Raw genomic sequence first — 26,487 nt, forward strand, 5'->3', positions numbered from 1 at the left:
GTAAGACAAGCCTTAGTTCCATGGCCTTGGAAATATGTTAACTTAAAAAAAAAACCTGATCCAAGTTTTGGATACAAATATAGTGGAAACTGCTCATAATGAACCCCGTTACAATGAAAATTAATAAAACTTCCACATTGTTCAACAAGGCAACATACAAATTTCAATTCCAGTTAGCATAAACATAAACATAAGCAGTGAACCTTTAAGAAAAAAATTACTTTAAATGTAAAAGGGTTCATTCCATAAACATCAGTTTGGCTAAGGGTGAAACACACTTTCCTCAACCAAAGGACTAGTCAAGATCCAGACCCAGTGGGCCTCACAGACCCACTCCCCCAAACGGTGCCCTTGAGTTCTGGGGTTGTGTCAGACATTTATCAGTAGCTGACCACTGGTTGTCTGAATTTATTCCTGGACAGTCACTTAGGAAGACATCAGGAACAAAAAAAAGCTGATTAAGCATCAGGCACTGCCTAATCAGACCTGAAAGACAGTAGAGAAATCATCCGGCACAATAATAGGAAACTGGATTCCTTTGAGCTGAAGTGTGGAGTAAATTCTGCTAGCTAAGTGACCAAACCTCCTGTTTGATTCACCTGAGTTGCAAGTCCATAGGGAAGAAATCTACACATTTAAGAGAAACATCCACTAGGCTCACTCAGAGAGGGATATTCAAACCATTTTATCACTCCCTCTTTAGTAACATGGGGGGAAGTCCCCTTTGTGAGCCAAAACAAGCTTTTGGAAGAACTTAATCCGATGCAAAAAGCCTCAGGAAAACTTTTTATTGATATGAAAAACAAACCAATGAAACAGGAATTCACTTTGTTCTGATTTCTAAAAGAGTGGTTCTGAGGTGGTTGGAATACAACGAACATCCTGAGGGAAGCAGTCTATATTTGTAATGTCCCTAACTTGGGGGCACTAGGGAGTTAACATCACTGCACGCTGGAGCTATGAAACAAGAATTAAGGGCTTGGTTACACTTGCGAGTTACAGCGCATTAAAGGAGCCCCGGGCGCACTAGCTCACTACCCATCCACACTGGCAAGGCACATAGAGCACTCTGACTCCACGGCTAGAGTGCTCCTGGTACTCAACCTTGGCGAGTGGAATAACGTTTGGTGCACCCCCGCTGGAGCGCCGCGGCACCAGTGTGGACGCCCTGGTCTGTTAGCTTGCTCCGACCAGCCTCCAGAAGTGTCCCACAATGCCTGTTCTAGCCACTCTGGTCATCACTTTGAACTCTACTGCCCTGCCCTCAGGTGACCAACGGTCAGACCCGCCCTTTAAATTCTCTGGGAATTTGAAAATCCCCTTCCTGTTTGCTCAGCCAGGTGTATAGTGCTCTCAGCGAAACTGTCCAGGTGACCATACCTCCAAGCGCCAGGCAATCCCCAGTATGGAGAAATGGTGAGGTGCTGGACCTCATCAGTGTTTGGGGGGAGGAAGCTGTTCAGTCCCAGCTGCACTCCAGCAGTAGGAATTACGATACTTTCAGGCAGATATCAAGGGACATGATGGAATGGGGCCATGACCGGGGCGCACTGAAGTGCAGGATTAAAGTGAAAGAGTTGTGGAATGCCTACTGCAAAGCCCGAGAGGCAAACAGCAGCTCTGGTGCTGCCCCTGAGACCTGCCATTTCTATAAAGAGCTGGATGCGATACTTGGGGGCGACCCCACCTCCATTCTGGGGACCACCATGGACACTTCAGAGCCCAGTGCAACAAGGCAGGAGGAGGATCAAAGCAGGAGCAAGGGTGCTAAGGCGGAGGAAGACACCCTGGAATCCCTAGATACATGCAGCCAGGAGCTGTTCTCAAGCCAGGAGGAAGATAGCCAGTCACAACGGCCGGGACTTGGGGAAGGACAAACACCAGAGGAGTTTCCCAGTAAGCAGCTTTTATTTTGGGAAGGAAGTTATTCTGTGCGGGTTCCTGGGGTGAGGAGGGTTATGGCTGCATGCATGCCTAGATGCAGAATAGGGCATTGATGTGCTCTCTCACATTGCGGTAATCAGCCTCAGTGATCTCTTCAAAGGTCTCATCCAGAACTTGGGCAATGTGCTTGCGCAGGTTTCTTGGGAGAGCCACTGTGGTCCTTGTCCCAGTCAGGCTAACTTGTCCACGCCACTGTGCCATGAGGGGCGGGAGGACCATTGCTGCACACAGGCAGGCTGCATATGGGCCAGGGCGGAAGCCCCATTGCAGTAGAAGACCCTCCCTTGCTTCCCAGGTCACCCTCAGCAGCGAGATATCTTCCAGGGTGAACTCCTGTGGAAAATGTGGAGACAGTGTTCAGCATAGGGCCCCCTGCTGCTGTTGGCTCTCCCCAAGGCACAGAAACCCAGAGGGCAGTACAGCCGTGAAACAATCAGTCACGCCTGACCCTGTGCTTACTCACCATTTTGGGGCTCCCATGGGTTATGTGCGCTCACTTTGGGATGGACAAATTATCCTTTTGTGTAGACTGTGCTTGCCCTTAAGTATGGGGGAATCATTGCTCTGTCTGGTGTGAACAATGCTGCCTCTGTTAAGTGTTGCATTTTGCCTTTACAGACGCAATCTTGAGATCTCAACCGTTCGTGTTATCTGCCGAAAGACTCCAAAGAATCAGAAAGAGGCCACGCAGAAGCAAGGAAGACATGTTGCATGAAGTAATGCAGCATTCAAGTAATGAAAATCGAAAAGTGCAGGAGTGGCGGGACAGTGAAAGAAGGATCCACTAGAAGAACAAGGAGCGCCCAGGCACAAAAGTGCGGTGCTCCGGCAGCAAAGCACGGATTGGCTGATAAGCATAATGGAGCGCCAAGCGGACTCTATCCAGGCGCTCGCAGCCATGCAGGAGGAACATGACCGCGCCCACCCCTCCCCCTGCAGCCCTTGTCTCAAAACTCTTTCCCTTGTGCCCCCGTGTCACCTCCAACCCACTTTCCCCAACATCTGGGTTCTTACCGCCACCAGCTGCCTCCAACACCTGTAGCTTCAGCACCCAGCCCTGAAAACTATGACCCTTACCCACGGCACTCAACCCCCATCACCATGCAGTATAGCCATCCTAAACTGCAGCACTCATTGCTAGCACTCCAGACAGGAAGGCTGAGTATGATAACAGGACATACGCAAATCTGTAATTGTACCATTCCCCACCCCACCCCCTTGCCCTTTCTGTTTCCCAAGCAGTTGTGTTTCTTTTCAATAAATGGATTTTTTGGCTTTGAAAACATTCTTTACTATTGCATAAAGTAAAAGATACCTTAGCCCAGGAAAGAAACAGGCACTGCAAGTCAGCGTAGCAAAAACAGATTCCTACTAACACTGGAACTGCTGCACTTCACTCCCAGGCACGGCACCAGATATTACTGGTGGCTTTCAGCCTCAAATTGCTCCCTCAAGGCACCCCTAATCCTTGCAGTCCCATGCTGGGCCCCTCTAATAGCCCTGCTCTCTGGCTGTTCAAATTCAGCCTCCAGGTGTTGAACCTCCAAGTTCCATGCCTGAGTGAATCGTTCACCCTTCCCTTCACAAATGTTATGGAGGGTACAGCATGTGGATATAACAGCGGGGATGCTGTCATCAGCCAGGTCCAGCTTCCTGTATAGAGAGCACCAGCGGCCCTTTAAACAACCAAAAGCACATTCCAGTGTCATTCTGCACCGGCTCAGCCTGTTGTTGAACTGCTCCTTGCTGCTGTCAGAGCTCCCTGTGTAGGGTTTCATGAGCCATGGCATTAAAGGGTAAGCGGGTTCTCCAAGGATCACAATGGGCATTTCGACTTCCCCTACGGTGATCTTCTGGTCTGGGAAAAAAGTCCCGGCTTGCAGCTTCCTGAACAGGCCAGTGTTCCGAAAGATGCATGCGTCATGCACCTTTCCAGGCCAGCCTGCGTTAATGTCAATGAAACACCCACGGTGATCCACAACCACCTGGAGAACCATAGAGAAATATCCCTTCCAATTACTGTACTCAGAGGCTAAGCGGGCTGGTGCCAGAATTGCAGCATGCATGCCATCTACTGCCCCTTCGCAGTTAGGGAAACCCATTTGTGCAAAGCCATCCATAATGTCATGCACGGTACCCAGAGTCATGGTTTTTCTAAGCAGGATGCGATTAATGGCCCTGCAAACTTGCATCAACACCATTCCAGTGATCGACTTTTCCACTCCAAACTGGTTAGCAACCGATCGGTAGCTGTCTGGAGTTGCCAGCTTCCAGACTGCAATAGCCACCCACTTCTCCACCGTCAAGGCAGCTCTCAATCTTGTGTCCTTGCGCCGCAGGGTGGGGGTGAGCTCCTCACACAGTCCCGTGAAAGTGGCTTTTCTCATCTGAAAGTTCTGCAGCCACTGCTCGTCATCCCAGACTTGCATGACGATGTGATCCCACCACTCAGTGCTTGTTTCCCGAGCCCAAAAGTGGCGTTCCATGGTGGTGAGCATGTCCATGAATACCAAAAGCAAACTCGTGTCATATGCGTTACTCGAGTCGATATCATCATCAGAGCCCTCACGGTCACTTTGGATCATAAGGAATAACTCGACTACCAAACGTGATGTGCTGGCGAGACTTGTCAGCATACTCCTCAACAGTTCGGGGTCCATTCCCGCAGACCGAAAGGGACGACAGAGCGCGCAGTACAAAAAATGTTGAAAGATGGCGCCAAATATGGACAGAAGCACAGGGATTGCTGCGATGTGAACCGATGCATCACGGGGCGCTGGGACAGGACCCAGAATGCCCCGCACCCCACACTCCCTTCCCACAAGCCACAGCGCCAGAATGGGAAGAGGTGTTCTGTGGGATAGCTGCCCATAATGCACCGCTCTCAATGCCACTGCAAGTGCCGCAAATGTGGCCACGCCAGTGCACTTGCAACTGTCAGTGTGGACAGACTGCAGAGCTTTCCCTGCTGCGCTCTCCGAAAGTGGGTTTAACTCAAAGCGCTCTACATCTGCAAGTGTACCCATGACCTAAGCCTCTCATTTCGACTTCCCATAGTAATCTCAATCTGGGCTGACAGAAAAGAGAAGAGAAAGGGAAAAAAATCTACTAAACTCTTGCCATTTAAAAAAACAACTTCCATAATTGTGACAAGGATAGGACTTCAGTAAAAGTTGCATTTAAAAATGTTTCAATAAAATCATCAAATCTCTTTCAGACAAATGATGGAACTATTTATAGGTCAGTTTAAAATGTCGCAGCTGGACTTATGTATTTCCCTGACAAATTTTCGCTTCCATGACTAGCAGATTCACACTAATCAACGTTTTCTTCAAAGTAACCTGTGCAAGAACCATTGTGTGAAATAAGTCTATTGTGGATCCTGTTTATCTTGCAACATCTAATAATGTACCAGACATTTTGCATACTCAACCTGCTGAATGACACGTAGCTAGTTTAAATAAAAGCAAATCGAGAAATACTATGTGAAATACTCTAGAGGAACCATAATACTCAGGTACATTATTTATGTAAATCAGAACAATGCAAGCCTATGTTTCAGCCTCGCTTTTCACCCATATGCTTTGTAGTGAGGAAGAAAGGAGCTAACCTCTCTGCTTGCTAGCATTCAGATTTCATAGCTCTCTCCCCTCTCCTATCCCATATTACATTCAACACCACAAAAACAGGCATCTGCACAGGGCTGCATATTGTCTTCTGGGCATTGGCAATTTTACCAGGGAACAAATGAAAGAGGAAGTAGAAGATGGGACTGGGGGACATTTTCAGTTAGGTAAGTTTACTGTCTGAAACTGTACACAGCTTCCTGTAGAAGGAAAATACACAAGACTGACAGCTGTGCCACAGAACCCAATTAAAATCAATACAGCACAGCTACTGAGCTGAGAGCTGAAGCGCAACCCAAAGTAAAGGTTTCAACATTAAATTATTGACTGGAAATACCTCTGGTAAAATGTTGTAATTGAACTGAAAACACTATACTGGTCTTACTTGTGAAACAAAACTTAATGAAAGTGAAATGAAACAGCCAAGGAATTTCTTAGAGGATCTTCGAAAGTGGTGCCAAAAAATCTGGTGGTAAAGTCTAGAGATAATTTCCTTGTAAGAATAATCAGATGCTGATTTGCAGATGGTGATTTGCATAGAATAAGTTATAAAATGGGAATTTCCATTATCAATATTAAAATATCTTGCTGAGTATAAACTGCACCTCGTTTACACATCTATATTAAAGTACGTATTCTACACATATACACAGTATATACACACAACCCAAAATTTTGATTGCACTGAGCAACAGATGCTGTTCATCTCTCGCTCTCTAATAACCAGTGTTGTCAATAAAGTTTGGCTTCTACAAGCTGAAGACATTATCATTACTCAGAATGATCTGGAAGCAATCCTAAAGTCATGACAAAGTAAATTGTGTTTCACCGTATTTTTTTTTCCTCTGGCTGTGAGAACACACAGATCGATACTCTTCAACATGAGAATTCCACAGTGAAATTTTCATTTGTTACAAACAGCAACAAAAAGGCCCTAAGCAAGCCCTGTCACTTTCGGTTTAGGAGGAAATGCACTAATAAACTCTTACCCCTGGGTCATCTTTGACAATGGGCAATACTATGCCAGCTCTTATTAAAGGTAATTCATATCAGTGGCCCAAAAATTTCCTTTAAAATTACCGTCTTTTGTATCCATGTAGCAGGTTGTCAGCTTTAAAGTGCCACTGAGATATAGGACCTGTCATTATGGTTAATTTTCAGCACAGTTTTAACACCAGGGTAGCTGACCCCCAAGGGTATGTTTTTGGCTAACAAGATGTATTTGGTGGTTATCCAGACAAACAAGAAAATATATTACGGTATATTGTTTTTCAAATATAACAGTGAGCAACAAATCCTATACACTCATTTCTTATTCTGATGTTCAATAGACCAATGTATTGGTAGAAAAACTGTTAGAGCATTTAAAGGATTTACGTAAAATAGAAGAAAATAGCTAACATTCTTCAGCTTCTAACTCTAGAAAGTGCAATATATACTTCTAAAAACTTGAACTTTTAAAATAGTAAAATCTATATATATATAAATGTCTGTATTGACTAGATTGCTACTTACCATCAAGCTAAGATTAGGTCATAAAACTGAGTTTTACTCTGGACTTCAGTATTGTAACTTGAGTTTTCCAAAACTTTTTAAAAACTATTTTACTTTACTGTTTTCTTGCACTGGAAAGAACTAAAAACCATCAGTCATTTCTTGGGCAAATATGTTTGAATGTTTTAGTTTCTTAGTTATATCAAAAATTAGTTTTCATGTTGTAACAGGACTAATTTTATCACATTAAAAAAAGGAAATTATATAGTGATCCACAAGAAGAAATATGACTAACTAGTGTACAAAACAGCAGGTAACGTTACTGAAGCCCATGGCTGTTCAGCAAGGAAGTGGCACGGCCCAATTAATGATGGTTTTTGTAATAATAATATTTTGCACTTCTCAATCACCTTTCACCTGGGAGTCTCAAAGCACATTACAAAAATATTCATTAAGCCTCACTGCAAATGTGTGAGTAGGTAATTGAATAGTTGAGTAAAGATAGCCACAGAGAGGTTAAATGACTTGCCCCAGACCACATAGCAAGTGAGTTGCAAAGCTGGGAACTGAACCCAGTAGTCTTGACTCCCATTCCTGTGTTCTCATGACTAGACCAAGCGCCTCCTTATCTCCCACAACCCCAAATTACAAACTCTAAGCCACTGCCAAACTTGCTAAGCCTAAGTACACCAACAAGGTCACCGGTTTCAGAGTAACAGCCGTCTTAGTCTGTATTCGCAAAAAGAAAAGGAGTACTCGTGGCACCTTAGAGACTAACCAATTTATTTGAGCATAAGCTTTCGTGAGCTACAGCTCACTTCATCGGATGCATACTGTGGAAACTGCAGAAGACATTATGCATCCGATGAAGTGAGCTGTAGCTCACGAAAGCTTATGCTCAAATAAATTGGTTAGTCTCTAAGGTGCCACAAGTACTCCTTTTCTTTTAACAAGGTCACTTAAAGTCATGAAACAGGGTCACAACAAGCAACTGAAACAGAAAATTCACATCCCTTCCTTCTGGGTCATCAAGCTTAATTAAAACATAACCATCCCGCTCCCCAAGCATAAGCCATGATTGCATTGCAGCAGGCTGCCACACTTCTGAGTGAACTGAAATTCATTTAAAGTGTTTGGGGTTGGGGGTTGAGCAAATATACCATTGCTTCTCCCCACCCCACAAATAGCCTGAGAGCAAAATCTCAATAAATGTTCCTAGCCCTCGGACAGGTGAACAATTGAGAAAATTTTTATATACCAGAGTCTTTCAGTTCACAGAGAAATCTACTATTTTCTGTACCACTAGGCTGCCTAAGGCAAAAACATTTAGAAGTAAAAATTAACTTATTACAGTAGATACTTTCATATCTGTAAAATTATTTGTTAAATGTCAATCAGTACTCATATCAACCAATACTATCTAGAAGACAGTGGAAAGGAATATGGTATTTTACATGCATTGCATTATTAGGACTTTTTATAGAATCCCATTCTATGGAAAGCACTTGTCAGAAACAAGGCTGTCAAAACTTTACAGCCACATTCATTAGTTTTATTTTATGAGGATTTCTGTAATTTTATAGTGCTATCTGTTGGCTAAATAAAAATGTAAATATGATGCACTGATGTTAAGAGTATTTAATAAAATGAAAACATTTGCAACTTTACCTCTCACAATAAGTTGAGCAAAATTGGACACTCCAGAGCCTCTCTCTGACTGAGTTACACAGCGATATAAATCCTGATCAGTTTTTGTCACCTCTCGCAACTTGAAGGTAGCAGCAAATCTTCTGTGATTGATATTTTTAGTTTGGGCGACTGGAATATCTTCTCCATTCCGTCTCTATAAATAAGAGAAAACAATGCAAAGATATCTTATAAGAGTGTTTTTCCTCTTGACAAAGACATAAAAGTACCAACAAATATATTTTAAAAACATCCAAACACATTTCGCCATGCTGAGTTTTCCATGATGGAAGGGTCTAGCAAAGAGTTTCCCCTCTAAAGCTGGGAAGCATTCAGAGTCTTCCAGCCCTCCCAAGGTATATCTATGCTACAATTAAAAACCCATGGTTGGCCTGTGCCAGCTGACACAGGCTCTTGACAGCTCATGCAGGCTCATGGGGCTTGGACTAAGGATCCCTGAGCTCTGGGACCCTCCCACCTTGCAGGTCTTAGAGCCTGGTTTCCAGCCCAAGCCCAGACATCTACATTGCAATAAAACAGTCCCTTAGCCCAAGCCCAAGTCAGCTGGAACAGGTTTTTAATTGCAGTGTAGACATACCCCAAGAGGCCAAGCACGCCACATCCACCTTGCATTGCTCAGTAATGAAAACTATTCACAGGACAGCCTAGCGTTCCAAGAAGCAGCACTGAATTGTGAGAGTTGCATCACTGGGACAGCTTACTAAACTTTGTAAAGTTAAAACCAATTTATCAGTCCATTGTAAACAAAAGTTCTCCACAAACTTATGCACAGAGTTGTTGGATTTTCAACAGCTTTCTGGATACTGGTTTTGCCCTTTTATGCTAGTTCTTATGCACCAGGCACCCACTTCCTGAAATTGTACTGCCTGACTTTAATTGCCTTCTAACTAGAGCTGGATGAAAAAAAGCTGAAAAACAGGAATTTTTCATAACACGTTTACTAATTTTCGAACTTTTGAAAAATGTCAAAACTTCAACATCATTTCTGAATATCAAAAAATTTCAAATCACTTCCATGGGTGAGAAAAAACTGCAAAATTTTCTGTCAATATTTGTGTTCCATCTCCCCACCCCCAATGAAAATTAAATTTTAAATTTCATTGAAAACTCAAAAGTTTAAAAAATTTTACTAGCTCTAGCTCCAGCAGGGATGTTACCATCTCTTTCCCACAGACAGCATCCCCCTCCTAGTACAAGTGGATGCAGCTGTTTCTGAAACTGTGAGCATCATTTCTCATTCATCAACAGAGGCAATTATCTGTCCTGCAGCAGCATTGCCTGCTCCTATCAAATCCCCATCTCAGGTAGAAATGTACAACTTCCCAATCAACCCCAGGAATAAGAAATATCACCCAAAACTTAAACTCAGAATTTCTGAGCACGAAGCAATATTGCCGGACCATAAAGGCAGCAAATTGGAATTTAATAAAATTAAAGCCTCTGGCAAAAAAAAAAAAAAAAAGTGGGAAAGGAAATGAGTCAAACCTGCTTTTCTGGGCTACTGGCATGTACTAGATCATTTCATTTTACATCTAACATTTATAGTCTTAGTATGGGGTTAGGTTCTCTATAAAGAGCTGCCCTCTCCTGATGAAAAAACATACTGCTATAAATTAGCCAGCTGTTCGTGTTGTCTCAGACTCACTGTAAAACTATTCATTTTTAACCATTAACACATTGAAACATGAATCTTAGTTTTTTCTGCCTTACAGCAGTCAAAATGCACCATTTCCCACACCCCATTACAACCTTGTCTGAAAGCTACCATTTATATACTCCTGACAGATTTCCGCTCCCTTCAATCCAAGAAAATTCCGGTATGAAGACCATTCCATCATCTTTATCAACAGCAATTTTTATTGGACTGACTCTCCCTTATTTCATGATAAAAGTTTATATTGAGAAGACCAATTTAATTTCCTTTTCTCCTGTTATGTCAGAGATGGCATTGAGTCAACTGTGAAACCTCCAACTACCCCCACAGGCATGGCTCAGATTGCAGAAGAAAACTAGGAAATATCACCAAATGAAACAGAAAAAAATGCATCTCCAGAAGAAGAGAGAACTCTGATCTGAAACACTACAAAAATGTACTCAGATACCTCCTCTTTTTAAAACCACCATCTCTTACATTAACACAACTCTCAAATATCCATTTCTTATATGATAGTTATCTGAAATTGTATCATGGTAAGAGCACAGGACTGGGTGTCAGGAAAGCTGGATTCTATTGCCAATTCTGTGGCTGACTCACTGGATGACCTTTGGTATATCATAGGTTCTTTGTGACTCAGTTTTCCCATCTGTAAAATGTGGAGAATACCTACCTCACAAAGGTGAAGTTAGGCTTGGTTTGCTAATGTTTTCAAAGAGACCCGCAGATGGAAGGCATCATTGAAATGCAAACTATCAACAATATTATTAAAGTTTACAATACAGAACAGCTGTTACACACTTAAAGACTTCACGTTCCACTACTACTCAAGCTACAGTAAAAGCACTATGTAATACGTATCTCTTTCCTCCTCTTAGCTAGCTCATTACATTTGAAAGCAAGATTCTCGAGCTGTTTATTTACTCAGTTTAAATCACAGACTTAAAATGAATGTCTTGATAGTCTACACACTGATAAATTATTTTTAAGTCACCAGATCCAAGCTTTATATTAACTAAAATAAATAAATTACACTGCAGTTTCCTTCATTTCTACTTGTCTAAGCTTCCTTACAGTCTATGCTCTGATCATCAGCCCAGGGAAAAGGAAGGTGAAGGAAAATCATGTTCTTTCATAGCACACACACACTTATCAGCCATTTGTTAAAATACACTAAAGGTGACAAAAGTGTACATTATGTTGACTAAAAGACTGAAATTTTGAAATATGGTATTACAGAAGACTGCAAGGCAACTCAGCTAATTCAATGAGTCTATTCCTGAAAAGTGTTGGATGGCAGTAGAAGAGGAAAAATAGAAGGATTTAACATTTGTTGTTAAAATATGTTTTTAAAAAGTGTTCTTTACCTTTCCATGAATGTTATTTATTTCTCCAGCAGAAGGATTTTACTGCAAAATACAACTGATTAATCCCCTTTTTTAAAAAAAACCCTAAATATAGGTTTCTGAAAAATGCAATGCATTTTTTGCTTCAAAAGTAGAATTTCCATACATTAAGGCATTTCCTTCATTTTGACTCCAATGTTTTTAAATTCTAATGCTCCAAACTCTCATTCTCCTTGACAGTGAAGTACTTTACATAGCCTGTACTGTAAAACAAATTATTCTCCAAATGTTACAACTCCCTTATTAAAGCTGCTCTGCATGTTCAATGTAGAAAAATACAATTAACTGGGCTCCTAATTTTAAATTGAATAATGAAGCTCTTTAAAACAGTTATGGAATTGCCTCACTATCAATACACAGAAATTTAATTAGCTTAACCAACTTATTTACTGTTCACAACAAAACCTAGAATTGTCTTTGCTGACTGCATTAATTATCGCTCCCTTATCTTCCAGGATTTAGAATGTTTCGAGAATGGCTGGTGTCTGTCTCCTTTATACAGTTCCTTTAGGCCTTCACTGTGCTTCAGATCTCTAAAACAGGATCCCCGTAACAGTATTAAAGTCAAATTACCCAACTCAAAATGTGCCCATTTAAATTATCTTTGAAAATGTTCCCCTGAGCTTTAAGCTCAGGCAACCTAAAAACTACAGGCTCCTGTTGTATGCACAGTGCCATAGACTATGCAACCCTTGACAGACCCTCCATTCCTGAAGATTTTTTTTAAAGTATACTACTACTTTTACTAACAATTATTTATTAATTATTGTTTGTATGGCAGGAGCACACAGGACCAAGACCACATTGCACTGGGCACTGAACACACAAACAACAAAAAGACAGTCCCTGCCCTACAACTTACCATCTAGGTATAAGAGAAAACAGGTGACTATAGACCAATGTTTCTCAAACTGGGGGTCCCAACCCAAAAGGAGATTGTAAGGCTACTTGTGGGGGGGTGGGTGGGGGGGGTCACAAGATCAGAGCCATAACCAGGACAAGGAGAGCAGGGCAGCCGCCCAGAGTGCAAAGCTGGGGTAGAAAAGTGCCAGGAAACAAATGGTAGGGGTAGAGCCCTGCAGCAGGCATGGTATTGCCAGCCTTCATTCTGCGCTGCTCCTGGTGGCAACGCTGCCTTCAAAGCTGGGAGCCAGGTCAGCAGCAGCCATGCTCCTGCCGCCCAGCTCTAAAGCCAGAGCAGCAGCCGAGCAGAAGGGTAGCAATACCATAGTAATTTTCTATCACTCTTATTGGGGGGGGGGGGGGGGAAAGAGGGTCACAGTCTGAAATATTTTCAAAGGGGGGCCCAGAAAAAAAAAGTTTGAGAACCCCTGCTGTAGACAGCCTGGGGGAGCACAAAGAAACAATAAGATTATATTGGTCAGCATGATAGGCTCCGGTGCCAGTACACCAGCAGCCTAACTGTTGTTGGGATCACATCAAAAGAGTTTAAGGACAGTTTTGAAGGAGGAGAGTGTGGTGACTTTGTTGCTGTTTATGGGTAACTCCTCCCAAGCATGAGGAGCAACATCTGAGAAAGCACAAAGACCTTTGTTTGAAAATTTAAGAAGTGGACTACAAAGGCCAGCACCACTGGCAGACAGAGGCAGGAGTTGACATCTTGATAGCATATAAGACATGATAAGGACGGTGCAGATAGGCTGTGAATGGCCTTCAAAGTGAAGACAAGTAGCTTACTTTTGGTGATGAAGGAGGAGGAGCCAGTGGAGGTATACAAAGAGAGGGTGACGTGGTCAAAACAATGGGCTAGGGAAATGATCTTTGGAGCAAAATTTTGAATGAATAAAAGAGGGGCAAAATTGCATTTATTGAGACCAGAAAAGAGAATGTTGCAGTAAATGAGACATAAGATAATGGCAGGCTGGATGAGTTAGAATTACATTGGAGTTAAAAGAATTAAAACGTGTAATTTGCTCAAATTTAATTGAAGGAGGATTTTGATAGGTTGAAACATTCTCTGAATGTTACTTTTCTTCAATATCAGTGCACTGAATGCAGCTTCTCCAGTAGGTGTGCAAAGTCTATCCCCATGTATATCTATCTATATTTTTAAATAATTTTAACCACCAATAGACAACACTGCAACCAGAAAGTGATCTCCCACTTAGAAAATAAACGTTGAAGCAAATACCCTGGCTTCACCTTAGCACTGGGACACCACTAACCAGTCACAGTGTTCAGATGATTTGAAATGATCTCTTAATTGAACTGTTCTTTTTTATGTCAGGGCTCTTAAAAGGGCAAAAGGAACAACAGCAGTGCTCCCGGCTCATTAGAAGGTCCACGGTAGCTATATTGTTTCAATTTATGTGCCGCTCACTCTGAACAGAGCTCGAAAACTCTGCTCAATTAGGTTTTAGAAACTCAATTTAAAATTATTGTGGATTTATGCTAATAAGGATTGGCTGCACCATGCACTCTTCCTGATTCTTTTACTCATCTGCTGTCTGATTTGATAACCTTGGATCACTCACTTCGGAGGGGTCACAAGTAGTAATGCCACATGCTCTAAGCTAGCATTTTTCTCCTTTTCTGAAAATAATAGTGGACGTAGCAAAGAACTACATGCCATAAGCAGCTGATTAAAAAATATGCAACTATCTTACAGCACTTGATAACTACTCCAGAGCTGCAGGCACTCGTATCACAGTGTTCTATAAATTTTGGGACCATTTCTAGATCTTGATAGTTAAACCACTTTATATGCCATTTACTTTTTCTTTAAGTTAATGGAAGCATATAATCATCTTTACCACTACAGCTTTTAAACTGCTTTTAAGTTGGACAACAGTCTCTATCCTGCCTAAAACACAAAAATCTGTGGTGAGATGCATCCGATGAAGTGAGCTGTAGCTCACGAAAGCTTATGCTCAAATAAATTGGTTAGTCTCTAAGGTGCCACAAGTACTCCTTTTCTTTTTGCGAATACAGACTAACATGGCTGTTACTCTGAAACCTGTGGTGAGATGCCAATTATTCTCTTCTCCCTCTCCTGGGAGAAGTCAAACCATGTCTGGGGAGTTTGTATTGTTATTCCTTTTGACCTGAGCATTTAGCTAAAAATTCAGGATCTTGAGGGTTGTTCCAGTTGGGAGGAGACATTGGTGATGGAGTCAGATTTTTTTTTTTAAAATGTAATCCTGTTTATTTACAACACAGCAGGACTCAAACGGCATGAGATAGATTTCAGAGTAACAGCCGTGTTAGTCTGTATTCGCAAAAAGAAAAGGAGTACTTGTGGCACCTTAGAGACTAACCAATTTATTTGAGCATAAGCTTTCGTGAGCTACAGCTCATAGCGTCTTTGCTCACAGTTCCAAGCCCCTTCCCGTCAGCAATTAGCCCCCAGGCTCTTTCTCTTAGCTCTTCTCATGTCCACATTCCCAGTGCCTCTTCTGGGTCCCAGGCTTCCTTTCTGCCGTCTCTGGTGTTTTTCTGACTTCTCTCTCTCACACCCCACCCTGACACTAAAACCACACTCACCAAAGCCCCTCTGCTCACTGAGTTCAAATTCCTGAGCAGCCTGATGTGCCTTTGCTTTGGGTGGTCACATGTCCCTGTGTTTTGGCTAGAGGTTGTCACAGAACTGTCTGGGCTCCTTCTGCTGGCAACTCACCAGATATCTGTCCCATTGAAACCCCGGGAGTTTTAAACCTCCATAATCTGAACAGTGTCCAGGCACTATCCCTGTCTTGCAGTCTGTAGGCTTGCTTTTGGAATGCAGTCCCTCTCTCTAGCATCCCCTCCTGAAAACTGTGATCACATGGCCCAGGTGCCTAGCAACTGGACTCAGGGCTGGCTCCTCAGATACCTCCTGTAGTTTAAAACACACACCCTCTCCCAGAATCCCATTGAAAGTGTGAGCCTTTTGGATAACAGTTTCACCCTCTCAGAGGGCATGGGGTAAGTACAGCATGTAAAATAAGAAGTACCAGAATGATCAGGCAGCTCTTGCAGCAGCAGGTGCCCAGCAGGAGCAGCGCCAGGACTTGGCCTTGGGCAGCCAGCACAGCAGCAGCTCCAAGTGCTGCAGCCCATTCTGCTCTTTGTATGACCGGAGCAGGAGCCTAATAGCCCTGGCTACCCTCTGTGTCACTCTGCCAGCCGGGACAGCTAGTGGTTTAGGTCCTGCCTCTCTCCCACTGGGCAGGTCTGGAGAGGAGCTGAAGCATGGTACGCCCCGAGTTCCACATCCCACCAGCGGCTGGCTCTAACCCAGCAGTGCCTTCCATCAAGCTGCCACAGCTGGCCAGTCCCTTCTTCCTGAAGCTGCTGGGCAAGAACAGCTGCTCACTTATAGCCCTGCCATGGCCCATCTCCCAGGATGACTAAAAGATCAAGCCACTAATGCAGTCAGGGGAGAGAGGCAGTTCTGCTTCACCACCACTGAGGGGAGGCCAAACGGGTCTGGGGGTGCAACTTCTAAAAAAAAGAAAGCACCAGGAACCTGTTCCACCTCCCAGAAAAAAACATAGAACAGCATTGCAGAGCGTTCCAACATGACTTGAGTGCTGACGTTATTGCTCTTTACTTAAGTATGAGAAATACAAAGAAGGTACAGATCATGTAGAAAACAACAAACATCATGAAGGCAATGCCCCTCACTCTAGCTCTGGGAGTCCTTTGGGGACATCTGTGTTCGGGTATGGAGTGTCCCCCAGCCTCATAAGGCTTGTGCAACAGCTTCTGTCATCTTGAACAGGTGAAAATGGCTGAAGAGAGTGAAGAGATCAGATCCTTAGTCAGGTGACCTCCTGGTCAGTCCCAAGAGGTGCCCTTATTGCTAGGCAACCTCTCCCCTGAAAAATTCACAACAAGAAGAATTTTACTGTATCAGTCCGTTATCTAGGATATTTGTATTTCAATAGATCCTGCACTACACCTTGGAATTTTCAGCCCAACGTGGAGGTAAAGAGACTACTGGGAACACAACAAGCCCTCACACTCAACATGGAGTTTGCAGTCTGATAAAAACACATACTGAGAGTTCACAATCTCCCACAGAATTAATAAATTGTATAAACAGATTTCCAAATCATCACAAAGGCACTTATTATTTCAGGAACCTGATTCCATAAAGGAACTTAGTGGATTCTTACAACTATCTCAAATGAAATTTCAGTGAGGTTAAAGCCAACCCACAACAGTGTCATGCAACCAAACCAAAACCCTACATCCAAACACCCCCAAATTTTGGGAAAGTTCCGATCTGGATTTGAAATGGAATGTCTTGAAGGCATGTATATGATAAATGGAGCCTACAAATTATTTTATTTTAGCTTGGCTGATATTATATAGAAATCAAAGATGAAAAAAAAACCATAACCAAGTATACCATCAAGCCCACCCATGCCAATACACAGTTATGTCCCTTCTAGTTTGAAATCATTGATGCAATGAGTCTCCTTTCACTTCTACTGGGAGACAAGTCCACGGACCTCACCCATCAATAAACTGTATAGAATTTAATAGGAGTGAAACCTATATACTCTATAAACCAGTAGAATTTAATAACTTCTTTCCTGATCATATTTAATAGTTATTTTATAGAATTTCATAGCAAGTATATAATTTTTCTATAAAATTCTGTAAAAAACTTTGCACTCCTTTAAACTCCATGATTTTCCCACATGGGCAAGGGATATCAGGAATTTTTGTCTTGAAAACCAGTTTAAGGTTTTCTTTGCTCTGTTTCATACCATCATTCTGAGTCATCAGTTCAGACAATCCGGCACAATTATACGCCTTTCTTGATGGTTACATCCTTGAAACTAAGTAGGTAATTTCAGCCCAACTACTGCTAATCATTATCAGCTCCCCCTAGATTCCAATCTCTGCCCCAGTAGCACATAAAATATATATAAAATGATGGAGTCTAAATTAGCTGTTGCCACTCAAGAAAGAGATTTTGGCGTCATTGTGGCTCGTTCTCTGAAAACATCCACTCAATGTGCAGCTGCAGTCAACAAAGCAAACAGGCATGTTGGGAATCATTAAGAAAGGAATAGATAATAAGACAGAAAATATCATATTGCCTCTTTATAAATCCATGGTACGCTAACATCTTGAAAACTAAATGCAGATGTAGTCGCCCCATCTGAAAAAAGATATATTGAACTTGAAAAAGGTTCAGAAAAAGGCAACAAAAATGATTAGGGGTATGGAATGGCTGCCGTAAAAGGAGAGATTAATAAGACTGGGACTTTTCAGCTTGGAAAAGAGACGACTAAGGAGGGATATAATAGAGGTCTATAAAATCATGACAGGTGTGGAGAAAGTAAATAAGGAAGTGTTATTTACTCCGTCTCATAACACAAGAACTAGGGGCTCCCAAATGAAATTAATAGGCAGCAGGTTTAAAGCAAGCAAAAGGAAGAATTTTTTCACACAACGCACAGTCAATCTGTGGAATTCCTTGCCAGAGGATGTTGTGAAGGCCAAGACTATAACAGGGTTCAAAAAAGAACTAGATAAGTTCATGGAGGATAGGTTCATCAATGGCTATTAGCCAGGATAGGCAGGGACGGAGTCCCTAGCCTCTGTTTGCCAGAAGCTGGGAATGGATCACTTGACGATGGATCACTTGACGATTACCTGTTCTGTTCATTCCATCTGGGGTACCTTGCATTGGCCACTGTTGGAAGACAGGATACTGGATTGGATGGACCTTTGATCTGACCCAGTATGGCCGTTCTTACAATTGCCCTCCTCCATGGGGTAGCTGCCCCCATCACCTCTGAAAAGATAGGCCATCCCCAGAGAGCAAGACATTCTGCAGAGGTTACAGTAGCAGCAGTGAGAGGTGGGTGGTTGGAGATCACATCTCTGGAAGCACCACCTCTGTGGTAAAAAGGATTAAAGAACTTGGACACAGTACAGTCCAACACTTCCACATCCCTGTTCAATTTGGAAAAAGATACAACTGCTGGAAGGTGGAGGTGAGATGAAAGGAAAACATTCTGAACATCAATAACAGGGAAGGTTGGCTTTACAGAGGGGACAGGGTAGTAGCAGATAGTTTGGGGAAATGAAACAAAAAATCCTCAAAGGAAAAAATGCAACTGACTAGTTTTGTACTTTTAACATTTTCCTAATATTTCCACTATGTGCATCTGACGAAGTGGGCATTCACCAACGAAAGCTTATGCTCCAATACGTCTGTTAGTCTATAAGGTCTAACACGGCTACCCCTCTGATACTTAACACCATGCAAGGCACTGCATCAACCTGATGAAGAAACTTGCACAGGTACAGACAGATGATATCTTCCTTTCCAAACGCAAACAGATGCACATCATACCAAATGGACTGAAGGTGAAAAATCCATTGCTAACTACATACTGCACAGACCACGGTGAGAGATTATGCCACACACTATCAAAGAAACGGAGGAACCACCTGATCAGCATCCTATACAGGAAACAGGAAAACATCAAAAGAGCTCTCTAACCTGGAGATTCTCATAAATAACCAACCTTCATACAAACAGACTTGACTAAAATAAGACAGGAGATCTACATTACACACTTCACCTTTCTACAAAGGAAAAACGACTGGAAGCTGTCTAAAATCTACCTGCCACATGGGGCCACAACAGTGGTATCCCTAACTCACCCAGCAATATCGTCAATCTAACCAGCTACACGCTCAGACCGGCAGAAGAGTCTGTCCTATCTCGGGGACTCTCTTTCTGCCCCGCCACCCCCACAAACATGATACAGTTCTGCGGTGATCTGAAAGCCTACTTTCGCCATCTCCGGCTCAAAGAATACTTTCAAGATAATACTGAACAGCACACTGATATACAGATACCCTCCCACCAACAGCACAAGAAGAAGAACTCCACATGGACTCCTCCTGAGGGTCGAAATGACAGTCTGGACTTATAAACAGGATGCTTCCGCCGACGTGCACAGGCAGAAATTGTGGAAAAACAATATCACTTGCCTCATAACCTAAGTCATGTAGAACGCAATGCCATCCACAGCCTCAGAAACAATCCTGACATTATAATCAAAGAGGCTGATAAAGGAGGTGCTGTTGTCATCATGAACAGGTCTGACTACCAAAAGGAGGCTGCCAGACAACCCTCCAATACCAAATTCTACAGGCCACTTTCCTCAGATCCCACTGAGGAATACACTAAGAAACTGCACAATCTACTCAGGACACTCCCTACACTAACATAGGAACAAATCAATATACCCTTAGAGCCCTGACCAGGGTTATTCCATCTACTGCCCAAGATCCACAAACCTGGAAATCCTGGACTCCCCATCATCTCGGGCATTGGCACTCTCACTGAAGGACTGTCTGGATATGTGGACTCTCTACTCAAACCCTACGCCACCAGCACTCTCAGCTATCTCTGTGACACCACTGATTTCCTGAGAAAACTACAATGCATTGGTGATCTTCCAGAAAACACCATCCTAGCCACCATGGATGTAGAGGCTCTCTACACAAACATCCCACACACAGATGGAATACAAGCTGTCAGGAACAGTATCCCTGATGATGCCACAGCACAACTGGTTACTGAGCTCTGTGACTTTATCCTCATGCACAATTATTTCAAATTTGGTGACAATACATACCTCCAGACCAGTGGCACCGCTATGGGCACCCGCATGGCCCCACAATATGCCAACATTTTTATGGCTGACCTGGAACAACGCTTCTTCAGCTCTCGTCCACTCACGCCCCTTCTCTACCTGTGCTACATTGAGGACAGCTTCATCATCTGGACCCATGGGAAGGAAACCCTGGAAGAATTCCACCACGATTTCAATAGCTTCCACCCCACCATCAACCTCAGCCTGGACCTATCTACACAGGAGGTCCACTTCCTAGACACCAGGGTGCAAATAAATGATGGTCACGTTATCATCACCCTATACCAAAAACCCACCGACCACTATGCCTACCTTCATGCCTCCAGCTTCCATCCACGACACAACACACAATCCATTGTCTACAGCCAAGCGCTGAGGTACAACCGCATTTGCTCCAACCCTTCAGACAGAGACCAAGACCTACAAGATATTCACCAAGCATTCTCAAAACTACAATACCCACATGAGGAAATAAGGAAACAGATCAGCAGAGCCAGACGTGTACCCAGAAGCCTCCTGCTGCAAGACAAGCCCAAGAAAGAAACCAACAGAACGCCACTGGCCATCACATACAGTCCTCAGCTAAAACCTCTCCAACGCATCATCAGTGATCTACAACCCATCCTGGACAATGATTCCTCACTTTCACAGGCCTTGGGAGGCAGGCCAGTCCTCACCCACAGACGACCCACCAACCTGAAGCATATTCTCACCAGCAACTACACACCGCACCATAGTAACTCGAACTCAGGAACCAATCCATGCAACAAACCTCGATGCCAACTCTGCCCACATATCTACACCAGCGACACCATCACCGGTTCATTCACCTGCATGTCCACCAATGTAATATACACCATCAAGTGCCAGCAATGCCCCTCTGCTATGTACATGGGCCAAACTGGACAGTCCCTATGTAAAAGGACAAATGGACACACAAATCAGCTATTCCAAATGGCAATAGACAAAAACCTGTAGGAGAACACTTCAACCTCCCTGGACACACAATAGCAGATTTAAAGGTAGCCAACCTGCAGCAAAAAAACTTCAGGACCAGACTTTAAAGAGAAACTGCTGAGCTTCAGTTCATTTGCAAATTTGACACCATCAGCTCAGGATTAAACAAAGACTGTGAATGGCTAGCCAACTACAAAAGCAGTTTCTCCTCCTTTGGTGTTCACACCTCAACTGCTAGAAGAGGGCCTCATCCTCCCTAATTGAACTAACCTCATTATCCCTAGCCTGATTCTTGCTTGCATATTTATACCTGCCTCTGGAAATTTCCACTACATGCATCCGACAAAGAGGGTATTCACCCACAAAAGCTTATGCTCCAATACGTCTGTTAGTCTATAAGGTGCCACAGGACTCTGCCACTTTTACAGATCCAGACTAACACGGCTACCCATCTGATCCTTATATGTTGCCTTTCTAGCACTATTTTGTCTTTTCTACATAGACTGTAAAGCTCTTCGGTACAGGGAACTTTTTACATTGTATGCTTGTACAGCGCTCAGGACAATGAGGCCCCAATCCAACAAGGGCCTTTGGGATGATGATGTTGTTGTTATACTTTAGCAAGGCTATCTACAAAAAAAACAACTGGTGAGCGGAAATTTCAAGACTTTTAATGACTCTTCTCTCATAAATAAGTGCTTTCAGCATACATGTTTTGCTTTAATATTGATTTAAATATTGTTTGGATCACAATCAATAAAGTGAAGGAGATATTTGTGTTACCACTTTTGACCTACGTGGTGGGCCTAAGTTCTGGGCCATGCAGGTGTTTCCTCTGGGATGAGAAATTGATGATGGAGTCAGGTACCTTTGATACAGATAAAGAACGTACAAAGTCCTTGTCTCTCCGAACACAGGAGGAACCAAACAGGATGTAGTTTCTTTGCTCATAGCTCCAAACCCTTTCAAACAGCTCTCCCTCTAGGCTTTTCTCAGGGGCACACTGTACTTGTTCACATTGTCTGTCTGTTTGCTCCTTCTCTATCTGTAGGATTTCTCCCGCTTCTCTAATCGTGCGCCCCCCCCCGCGCACACACACACTACCACAGCCCTTCTCTCATAAAGTTCAAACAACTGATCTTTCAGGAGAAGGACAGAGATTTATAGTAAACCAGCTTCCCAACAAAACAAAACAGTTCAGCAAGAGCATGGCCACTCCTCATCAGCATAGCCATTAAGCTACGTTTAATAAAGCGAATGATTCTCCACTACATCCGAAGGGCATTCAGATGCTATGGCAAAGGGAGTGAGCCACAGGAAACCAGTTGTGGTTGCCTGATTCAGAGTCACTGGGCCTGGCTCAACCACTAACATCACTGGTTTAAAGGCCTTCAGAGTAGCAGCCGTGTTAGTCTATATTCGCAAAAAGAAAAGGAGTACTAGTGGCACCTTAGAGACCAACCAATTTATTTGAGCATAAGCTTTCGTGAGCTACAGCTCACTTCATTGGATGCATTCAGTGGAAAATACAGTGAGGAGATTTATATACACACAGAACATGAAAAAATGGGTGTTATCATACACACTGTAAGGAGAGTGATCACTTAAGATGAGCTATTACTAGCAGGAGAGTGGGGGGGGGGAGAAAACCTTTTGTAGTGATAATCAAGGTGGGCCATTTCCAGCAGTTAACAGGAATGTCCGAGGAGCAGTGGGGGGTGGGGGAAATAAACACGGGGAAATAGTTTTACTTTGTGTAATGACACATCCACTCCCAGTCTCTATTCAAGCCTAAATTAATTGTGTCCAGTTTGCAAATGAATTCCAATTCAGCAGTCTCTCATCTGGACCCATGGTAAAGAAGCCCTTGAGAAATTCCACCATGATTTCAACAATTTCCATCCCAACATCAACCTCAGCCTGGACCAGTCCACACAAGAGATTAGCTTCCTGGACACTGTGGTGCTAATAAGCAATGGTCACATAAACACCACCCTATACCCGAAACCTACTGACCGCTATTCCTACCTACATGCCTCCAGCTTTCACCCAGACCACACCACACGATCCATTGTCTACAGCCAAGCTCTACGATAAAACCGCATTTGCTCCAACCCCTCACACAGAGACAAACACCTACAAGATCTCTATCAAGCATTCTTACAACTACAATATCCACCTGCTGAAGTGAACAAACAGATTGACAGAGCCAGAAGAGTACCCAGAAGTCACCTACTACAGGACAGGCCCAACAAAGAAAATAACAGAACGCCACTAGCCATCACCTTCAGCCCCCAACTAAAACCTCTCCAACGCATCATCAAGGATCTACAACCTATCCTGAAGGACGACCCATCACTCTCACAGATCTTGGGAGACAGGCCAGTCCTTGCCTACAGACAGCCCCCCAACCTGAAGCAAATACTCACCAGCAACCACACACACCACAACAGAACCACTAAACCAGGAACCTATCCTTGCAACAAAGCCCGTTGCCAACTGTGTCCACATATCTATTCAGGGGACACCATCATAGGGCCTAATCACATCAGCCACACTATCAGAGGTTCGTTCACCTGCACATCTACCAATGTGATGTCTGCCATCATGTGCCAGCAATGCCCCTCTGCCATGTACATTGGTCAAACTGGACAGTCTCTACATAAAAGAATAAGTGGACACAAATCAGATGTCAAGAATTATAACATTCATAAACCAGTTGGAGAACACTTCAATCTCTCTGGTCACTCGATTTCAGACCTAAAGGTCACAATATAAGAACAAAAAGACTTCAAAAACAGACTCCAAAGAGAGACTGCTGAATTGGAATTAATTTGCAAACTGGACACAATTAATTTAGGCTTGAATAGAGACTGGGAGTGGATGTGTCATTACACAAAGTAAAACTATTTCCCCGTGTTTATTTCCCCCACCCCCCACTGCTCCTCGGACATTCCTGTTAACTGCTGGAAATGGCCCACCTTGATTATCATTACAAAAGGTTTTCTCCCCCCCCCCCCCCCACTCTCCTGCTAGTAATAGCTCATCTTAAGTGATCACTCTCCTTACAGTGTGTATGATAACACCCATTTTTTCATGTTCTGTCTGTATATAAATCTCCTCACTGTATTTTCCACTGAATGCATCCGATGAAGTGAGCTGTAGCTCACGAAAGCTTATGCTCAAATAAATTGGTTAGTCTCTAAGGTGCCACTAGTACTCCTTTCCTTCTGGGATTGTACACCAGAGGAGGATTGGGCATGGTGAACCCCTGCCCTGTCATTACGCCTCCCCTCCCTTTCTGGCGCATGCCCTGCCCCCAAAATGCCTCTCCCTCCTCCTGATGTCAGAGGCTGGGATGGGAGGCATGGTATAGGATTCAGTAGATCCATCTCCACCAGCAGAATTCCATTGCACAGGGAAATTCTCCACTTATCTCTGCCCACTTTAAAGCTACTGTGTCTGGACCAATGTGTGCCATAAAATAGAAAAAAAGTTTAAGAGAAAACTATACTTCCTGAATGCAGAACTATTTAATAGAATCCACTGGGACAGAGGCTCTGGAAGTGGTGAGGAAAGCAAGGCACACACTTGCTTAGAATGAGAGAAGCTATAATGTATATGTTGGGGTCCTAAAACTTTGAAGTTTTGCTTTTTGGGGGGGAGGGGACGGTAGTTTGCACAAAGAATTTAAATCAAAATGGAGCAAGATCTCAAAGCACTTATGTTCAGCAAAAGATGACTTTACATTTATCTAAAAGAAGTCAAACATATAGGATTATTAATTCCCACTGCATTTAACTCATATTTGTTTTTAGCCATTCAAGCAAATAAATTTCCTGGGCATTATGCTAGCTGATACAATAGATCAACAAGGGAGAATTCGAGTCTACTCATCAATCAATCAACAATGAAACTCAAATTTTCTTCTAATGGGCAGTTGGGATGAATTACACATACCATGACCACTGGACAATGAGGTAAGGAAGTTCACAAGGGTGTGTTTCTATAAACTACATCTTGATTTAATCTGGCTAATTCACATACATTTAAACCACATAAAACCTGAATACTCCCTTCAAGTTACCACACACCAGGAAGTATGCAAGGCAAAATTCAAAGTTATAACAACACAATTCTTATGACAGTTTAATAGGAAACTACAAAATGGCAGCAGGAGAAAAAAGGGACCATAACACATTATACATGGTCAATGATCCGACTCTGAGCATGATAATCAGCAGCGAATCTGACAGTGAATCCCCAAGAAGAGCATATATAGTGGTCCAGTGTTAGTTGGAATAAGACATCCCTAGGGAGCGCCTACATAGATGACAACTGCAAGCACTATAGTGCAGACTAAATGACTGTTAGCTACTGTACATTAGAAGACCTAGTTAAGTGAGGCAGAACTAAATTCAAACCAGGAGGAATATAGCATTTGGTGTAGTTGAGAGGTAAAATAACTAAGACATTCAAGCCAAGGATCCAGGGGGAGATTGGTATTTGTCTAAGAGGCTACTAAAATGTTGGGTGGGGGCAGGAGCTTTGTTCAGGTTTAAATGACAGAGACAGCATCAAAGATGGAATGTATTGTGACACAAGGGATTTTAAAAACCACACACCATGAAACAGACTGGGATTAGTAGGAAAATATGAAATGTGGTATTATGAATTCAGACTAATACTGTATTTTCAGTGGCTAATGTTACTATATAGCAGTAGTATAGGAGTCAATGTGTGATACCACAGAATAAATGAGAAACGCTAACAAGTCTTCAGGAACATGTTTAGGGATATCGGCAGGCTTCCCTTGGTAGAACCGTTCTTCAGAATATAGCATTCATCAGCCCCCCCTTAACTGAAGCATTCAAAGATAAGGGGAAAAGGCTAAGAGCACAGATAACAAAAATAAGATGTTTAAAGATAAATCCTACTTTCCGTGTTTCCATATTCTTTCACTTCCCTTTCAAAAGCATCATTACTCCGGAAAAGAGTGGTCAGTAACCAGGAAAGCTGGGGAGACTAAAGGTAGAATGGAAAACTTCAGTGTGCATATTAAG

The 26,487-nt window shown here is 42.9% G+C and overlaps 1 protein-coding gene across 3 annotated transcripts in view; it reads right to left on the reverse strand.

The window, feature by feature from the left end:
• The window catches only part of PTPRK (protein tyrosine phosphatase receptor type K), a 576,923-nt gene that overhangs the window by 254,332 nt on the left and 296,104 nt on the right, over positions 1-26,487 (reverse strand). For all 3 annotated transcript variants that reach the window (XM_074948398.1, XM_074948399.1, XM_074948400.1), the window contains one exon: positions 8,733-8,907. In XM_074948398.1, the coding sequence (XP_074804499.1) occupies positions 8,733-8,907 (175 nt within the window). The remainder of the gene's footprint in view (positions 1-8,732; positions 8,908-26,487) is intronic.

The sequence above is a fragment of the Natator depressus genome, chromosome 3 (genome assembly GCF_965152275.1).
Source record: "Natator depressus isolate rNatDep1 chromosome 3, rNatDep2.hap1, whole genome shotgun sequence".
Classification (NCBI taxonomy): Eukaryota; Metazoa; Chordata; order Testudines; family Cheloniidae; genus Natator; species Natator depressus.